The 7956-nt window shown below is 45.6% G+C and overlaps 1 protein-coding gene across 1 annotated transcript; it reads right to left on the reverse strand.

Moving 5' to 3' along the window:
- Positions 1-5913: 5913 nt before the first annotated feature.
- Positions 5914-7639, reverse strand: atoh1a (atonal bHLH transcription factor 1a). The gene has a single exon (XM_055641522.1). The coding sequence runs from the start codon at positions 7350-7352 to the stop codon at positions 6501-6503; it is 852 nt and encodes a 283-aa protein (XP_055497497.1). The 5' UTR covers positions 7353-7639; the 3' UTR covers positions 5914-6500.
- Positions 7640-7956: the final 317 nt, after the last annotated feature.

Below are 7956 nucleotides of genomic sequence, written 5' to 3' on the forward strand. Positions count from 1 at the left end.
GTAATTAGACTATTCCCGAGGATGCCACTGCTGAGGTTAGGAACCGAGGAGGACCCGGCGTGGCAGGATCGCCGTGAGGGTAGATTTGGGGGAGAGAACAAAAAGGACCTGGCACGGGGGTACTTTGTAACATTGTAACCACCCTTTATGGGCGACTGTTTGCATACCTTGGGTATGCAGACAAAGAATTTCACTGTGACAATAAATTATTAAATTCAATTCACTGCATGAAGGTAGAGATGATGAATAATGAGAATGTAAGAAATAGAAGCACGAGCAGCCTATTAAACCTTGTACGACTGCTCCATTGTTAAATTAAAACATGGTTGAACCTCTGACTCAATGTTATTTTCCTGCACTTTCCCATTCAGGAATGGGGACCCTGTCAGCTGATGTCTTGCTCAAGTGGGCTGAGGTGTTGGAGGACCAGCTTTCATCAAAGGTTAACTTTGGCTGCTTGGGAGGTTCAATCTGGAGAAGGGTGACTGACTACCTGAAATATCATCTATCCATTTCCTCCACATATGTTGCATGATCTGCTGAGTTCCTCCAGCACTTAGTGTTTTGCTTTGTGAAGTTTAGGTTTAGGTTTTGGTTTAGGCGTGTATTAGATTAGATTCAACTTTATGTCATTGCACATTTACAGTACAACAAAATGGTTTAACCTTGCAGTCATAACATAGAATAAAATAACAAAACACACACTCAACACAGTTTTCACATCCACCACAGTGAGTCCACCAGGTACCTCCTCACTGTGATGGAAGGCAAAAGTCCCAAAGTCCTTGTATTATTGTCACGTGGACAAAGGTACAGAAAATATTGATTTTGCATGCGATACAATCATGTCAGATAATACTCTGCATAACTACAATCAATTAAACCAGCATCTGTGCACAAACTATAATACAATTGATAAGAGCAAAGGGGAAGATACAGAGTGTAGAAAATAATTCTCAGCATTGTAACACACCAATTCCTGTTGTTCTTAAAGATGTGAAACATGTCCTAATGATTATGGAGATTATTCGGGGTCAGGGATTATACTTATCATATGTGGCTGTGTCAGAAATGAATTCTGATTCTAGTTTGACTATTTATTTCCTGAGAATATTGACATGATTCGTTATGTTGTCAAATACTCTCTTAAATGTCTACAGATGTATGGTAGAGAGCATATTGACTGGTTGCATTATGGCCTGGTACGGCAACTCGAATGCCCAGGAACGATGGAGATTTTAAAAAAAATTGTTAAATACTGTCTGGTCCATCAGAGTCATAAAATGATACAGTGTGGAAGCAGGCCCTTTGGCCCAACTTGCCCACAATGGCCAACAATGTCCCAGCTACACTAGTCACACTTACCTGCACTTGGTCCATATCCGTCCAAACCTGTCCTATCCATGTACCTGTCTAATTGTTTCTTAAACATTGGGATAGTCCCAGCCTCAACTACCTCCTCTGGAAGCTTGTTCCATACACCCACCACTCTTTGTGTGAAAAGGTTACCTCTCGGATACCTATTACATTTTTTCCCCTTCACCTTGAACCTATGTCCTCTGGTCCTCGATTCCCCTGCTCTGGGCAAAAGTCTGTGCATCTACCCGATCTATTCCTCTCATGATTTTTGTATACTCCATTCATCCTCCTACGCTCCATAAAGTAGAGACCCAGCCTACTCAACCTCTCGCTATAGCACACACCCTCTAATCCTGGCAACATCCTCGCAAATCTTTTCTGAATCCTTTCAAGCTTGACAATACCTTTCTTATAACATGGTGCCCAGAACTGAACACAATATTCTAATTGCGGTCTCAGCAATGTCTTATACAACTGCAACATGACCTCCCAACTTCTATACTCAATACTCTCTGTAGAAAGCCAAAGTGCCAAAAGCCTTTTTGACCACCTTATCTATATGTGACTCGACCTTCAAGGAACCGTGCATCTGTACTCCTAGATCCCTCTGCTCTACAACACTACCCCGAGGCCTGCCATTTACTGTGTAGGTCCTGCCCTTGTTCGACGTCCCAAAATGCAACACCTCACACTTCTCTGTATTAAATTCCATCAACCATTCCTCCGCCCACCTGGCCAATCGATCCAGATCTTGCTGCAATCGTTCACAACCATCTTCACTATCAGCAAAACCAATAACTTTTGTATCATTAGCAAACTTGCTAATCTTGCCCTGTATGTTTTCATCCAAATCAGCGATGTTTAACGGGCCCATCACCGAACCCTGAGGCACACCACTAGTCACAGAACTCCAGTCTGAGGAGCAACCTTCCACCATGGAGCCAAATTTCTATCCATTCAACTATCTCTCCTTGGATCCCATGCGATCAAACCTTCCAGAGCAGCCTACCATGCGGAACCTTGTCGAACGCCTTACCGAAGTCCATGTACACAACATCTACAGCTCTGCTCTCATCAACCTTTTTGGTCACGTCTTCAAAAAAAATCAATCAGAGTTGTGAGACACGACCTTCTACGTACAAAACCATGCTGATTATCCCTAACCAGCCTTTGCCCATCCAGATGCCTGTATATCCGATCCCTCAGAATACTCTCCAGTACTGTAACTTACCAACTACAGATGTTAAGCTCACCGGCCTATAGATCCCAGCATTTTACCTGCAGCCCTTCTTCAAAATTCAAGAGGCAAACATTTGCCACCCGCCAGTTTTCCGGCACCTCTCCTATCATGGGTACTGATCTCCCCGCCATCGAAGTGATCTTCAATAAGAGGCGCAACCTCAAAAGGGTCATCAGAGACCAACTTTCGTTTCACTCCTGCCATCGGGAAGAAGGTCTTGGAGTCTGATAACTGTAACCTCCAGGTTCAGGAACAGCTTGTTTCCAACAACTATCAGGCCATTGAACAGTACAACCTCCAACTAAACTCTTACCTATGAACTGCCTGGGTTGCACTTGGGACTTTGGGCTTTGTTTTGTTGAACTATATAGTTTTTATTTATTGGACATTTTTTTTTGGTTTATTATACTATCTAATGTATACTGTGTTTACAAACATGTTGTGCTACTGCTGCTGCTGCTGCTACGAGTAGGAATTACATTGTTCCATTTCTAGTGTACGGGTGATCGATGGAACCTGCTTCTACCCGTATCTCTAAATAAAACTAAACTAAACCTTGTTAGGAGTAAATGCTGCCTGGTTTGTTTCAACGTTTCTGCTTGCGAACAAACTGAACCGTGGATGCCGATTAGGACTGAGTTAATTACAGAAATACACTGAAAACCTGATCAACTGGACAACTGATTCCACCCACTCCATCCACCCAAACCGTCATAGCTCTGGTGAAATCTCGACAATCGATCTAACGCACATTGTACTGCATTTTATGGCAAGAGTCGATTTTTAAAACCCCCTTCCAATCTCGCTCTGCTTTTGTTCGTGTTGACTTTATTTTGAAACGAAACAAAAATTACCTGAGTATTATTAGGCGCACATTCAATAATTAAACATATTAATATTTCACCGTCTATATATCTCGTTTCCCTTTCCCTCTGCAGAAATGTCTCGACCGAAACGTCACATGGTTCTTTTCTCCAGCGATGCCGCCTGACCCGCTGAGTTACTTAAGCTTTTTGTGGAGTTTTCGATTTTAATCGTTATAGTTGAGATCGACAAGATATATCAGTTTGCAAATGTTGGCACGTACAGACTGGAATTAAGAGCGCGTTGGAACTTTATCACAGCGCTTAAAAAAAATTGCCTGTAAAATTCCAAAATATACGATTTTAAACAATAAAAGTTTGCTTTATCCGGCTGCCTCTGTGTACTCAGGTATGTGTTACATTTGACTGCGTTATTTACGGAGCGTGTTTATTTATTTATATCACCCTTTAAGTAAGTTATCCAATTCACCTGCAAAACAGTTTAACGGGGAGCAAGTCATTCAAGCCCTCGAACCAATGTTAAATTCTTGGCACGGCGTAATCGAGGAGTTTAAGGCCGATTTAGCCGTACATTGTTAAGAAGCGCCGACTGAAAATGTTGTCCCTCGCTGTAGAAGGCTAGTTGCTTCATTGACTCCATGTCGGATTTCGTAATAGGCTGTTCAGTTAAAAATGCTCGTGTGTCCTTGTAGTTTAGTTTAGAGATCATGCGCAGAAACAGGCCGTTCGGCCCCTTAGAGTCCGCGCCGACCAGCAATCACTAGCACAATCCTACACCCAAGGGACAATTTACAATTTCACCGAAGCCAATTAACCTACAAACCTGTTTCTTTGGAGTGTAGGAGGAAACCGGAGTAAATCCACGCAGTCACAGGGGGAAGGTACACATTTCGTACAGGCAGCACCCGTGGCCAGAATCAGACCCGGGTCTCCGGCGCTGTAAAGCAGCAACTCTACCGCTGCGCCTCCGTGTCGCCCGTTATGGGTCGTATTTATCGTTCGTTACTCGTTACTGTCTCATGTTAACAAGAAATGTAATTGCACCCCTGGTTGTGTGGGACAATAAACTAATCCCAACCTGAATAATGATGGCTGCGTAAATATGATGTTGATCGACTTGAAATATCTTCACAACTCCTGAATAGTTTAAGCATTTTCTATTCTTATTTCTGATTGCCAGCATCGACGTGGTTGTATTTTTTTTCTTGTTAATCCACGACTAAAATTCTTTGTCTGAGCAAATCCATACAACGCCCTTCTTCCCCCCCCCCCCCCCCCCCCCCCAACTACTCAAACAAAAGTTGACACCGAATTAAAATGGGTGGTGCAACTTTTCCCTATTCAAGAACAGCGGATCAAAGGACAGGCGACAAGTCTTTGTCTGGTTCACTGATTCAGTGAGCACTTTCTCCCCCCTCTCTCTTTCACTCTCTCCCCCTGTCTCTCTTACACACACACGCACTCATGCCAATGCCTTGAAAATAAACCCTGCACCGCATGCTAAAAGCTATTTTTCCAAAAATAACTTCGACAAATTCCACGCTTTAATTTCACAGAGAATGCAGTCTATTCGTGGAATCGCGTGGATGTATGGAGCCATACAGCGTAGAAACAGGCCATTCGGCTCAACTTGCCCACACCGACCTACATGACCCAATAAACATTAGTCTCACTTGGCTCCTATCCCTCCAAACGTGTCCTACCCACGCACTTGTCCAAGTGTTTCTCAAACGTTGCTAACGTTCCGTTAGAAATTTCGTTAGAAATACTTTATCGCGCTCTCATATCATTCAGGGAAGTGATTCCTGGTCCATGTGCGATTCCAGATCCAACAACGTGGGGACCATTGGAGACTGAGAATAATACAGGCCTCCTGAATGACAAGAAAAAAAACTATTCCATTCATGGCGGCAACCAACTTCGAGAAAATACCAATAAAACTTCCCAACTAGCGAACTTTAAGATGGCTTTATAAAACCGCGCACACCCCGAAATATAATAATTCGGTAAAAATAAATTTGCGCTACATTATGTTAAAATTCCCAATAACAATTCAATATAATTAACTTTACAAAAATCAACAAAAATATGTAACTAATAAATCGATGTAATTGTGCCTCTCAGCGTGGAAATAGGCCCTTCGGCCCAACTTCCCAGACCAATATGTCCCATCTACACTAGTCCCACCTTCCTGCGTTTGGCCCCTATCTCTCTAAACCTGTCCTATTCCCGTACCTGTCCAATGTTTCTTCAACGTCGCGATGGTACCTACCTCAACAACCACGTCTGACAGCTCCTTTCATACATCCACCCCACTCTTCGTGTGTAAAGTTACCCCTCGGCTTTCTATTAACCCCCCCCCCACCCCCCTCTCTCTCTCACCTTCTATGTCCTGTGGTTCTCGATTCCCCTACTATGGGCAAGAGACTTTGTACATTCACCCGATCTATTCCTCTCATGATTTTGTACACAACAAAATAACAGTTAGGCCAGTGTATATATATTTTTTAATTCATTTATTTAGCATTAAAACACTCGAAGGAACAGTACACAAACGGTGGCGGAAAGATTGCTAAACTTAAACGAAACATTTTCATTTAAGACGATGATTTTTATCATATGCGTGGTTAAAAAAAGTACTTGTATTTACACGCGCACACACACAAACACACTCAAAAAGTAATCGAACGGAGATAAGCGGTCGAGAAAAAATACACTCTTATTAGCAATAAATAATAATTCTATATTTGCAGTCGCCAAGACACAGAGAACGACCGGAGACAAATCACGTCTGGAACCATATATATAATCTATATAAAAAACAGTGATGCAACGTAGCTACTTAAATATTTCAACGATAGAAATTGGCAGTTTCAGTTCCCGGGCTGAGTTTTTTTTAATATAAAGTGCGTGTATTGCAAGAAACATCATCAGCAATATGGAAAATTCGTATAAAAATTAGTATTCTTACATTAAAAAACAAGAATATTCAATTAGCATTTAGCATTCATAGCAAAACATAGAGAAAACATAAGAATCATGGAAGACAGGTTCTTATTCCCTTGCAATTTTTGCATTTATTGGTAATTCGGGGGCTGTTGAAGTCCTGAGAGTTCCTCGTCCTCGCTTTCCATGTCCATTAGATTGTCTTCGGAGTCACTGTAGTGTGAGTGTGGGGAGAACTCGCCGTCACTCCGGTGAGAGCGGGGGGACGTTTTGCTGCTGTCCTCGGTCGCCATCTCGTCCTGAGACAGGTCCAGCTCTTCCCCTTCCTGAAAGGAGAATTGCACGGGGAAGGCCGTGTTCGAGTGACGCCTGCAGCCCGGGGCGGCGTTGCTTGCAGCCCGGGACGAAGCTTCGCCCTTGGCTCCGGCTTCACCTCCTTGCAGCAGCTCGGCCAGGGCGCTGATGTAAATCTGCGCCATCTGCAGGGTCTCGTACTTGGAGAGCTTCTTGTCGTTGTTGAAGGACGGGATGACGTTCCTGAGCTGGTCGAAGGCGTGGTTCAAGCCGTGCATTCTCCTCCTCTCCCTGGCGTTGGCCGCCAGCCTCCTCTGCTTCTGCACGCCGTTCACATGCCTGCTCGGCGGAGCTCGTTGCCTGCAGCCCAGCTCCTGCAAACCCACCCCCTTCAGCTTGCACAGCTCCCGCACTTTCAATTGCGGGCTCTTGCACTGCCGAGTCGGCTCCATCTCCGTCCCAGGTCCCAGAAGTAGCATCTCGTCGGACGGCCCAGGTGCCAAGTAGTCGCCGTGAGCCGGGCAGTTGCTTTGCAAACTGGGCGCAAGCCAACCCCTGGGGTCAGTGTCCAGCAGAGAGAGCGGGGCGGCAGCCACTGGTGGCGGGTAGCCCGGAGCAGCGTGCTGCACGCACCTGTCAGCCGCCAGTTCCTTCATCCCCGTCCAGTCTTCCGAATGCATCTGACTCATTGCTATCAAAGAATCGGAACGTGGACTGGGCAGGAAAGGAATTGTAAAATGCAACAAAAAAAATGATCAAGTAAAAAAAAGTTTTGTTGGATAACCTTGTTATTGCTCCAAAAGCGCTGATGCTTTTGGTGGTCGCGCGTGTGTACACGTAAAATACAATTGCACAGATGCTCAAATACAAACACTATGCATGCATGCGGGCACGGGCGGGCGGCACACACACACACACGCGAGTGAGAGAGAGTGAGAAGTGTGCGCAGGTAAATCTTCTCCTGTTGCTGCAGAAGGGGCCGCGACCGCCTTTAAATGCGGCACGCGCCGCCGGGATCAAAGCGCCGCTCCGGGTGTCAGCGGGGAGTCGCGAGGGGGGGCTGCTCGCGCCGGTCGCGTGTTGGCAGCCAATCGGGTCGCGAGCCGGCGCGTGCGGCCAGTGAATGGGGGGGAGGGGCCGCCATGCAGATGAGCGCGGCGGGCCCGCCCAATCGGAGACAATGGAGGGCGTGGCTCGCGCGTGCGGGCGCTCCCCCCTCCACCCTTCTGTTGGCGCGTATGAATGGGCTCGTCCCGCCCCGCCCTTTCTCCGCCCTCCATTCACCCCGGGGCT

Source organism: Leucoraja erinacea, chromosome 1 (assembly GCF_028641065.1).
Source record: "Leucoraja erinacea ecotype New England chromosome 1, Leri_hhj_1, whole genome shotgun sequence".
In the NCBI taxonomy this organism is placed as follows: Eukaryota; Metazoa; Chordata; class Chondrichthyes; order Rajiformes; family Rajidae; genus Leucoraja; species Leucoraja erinaceus.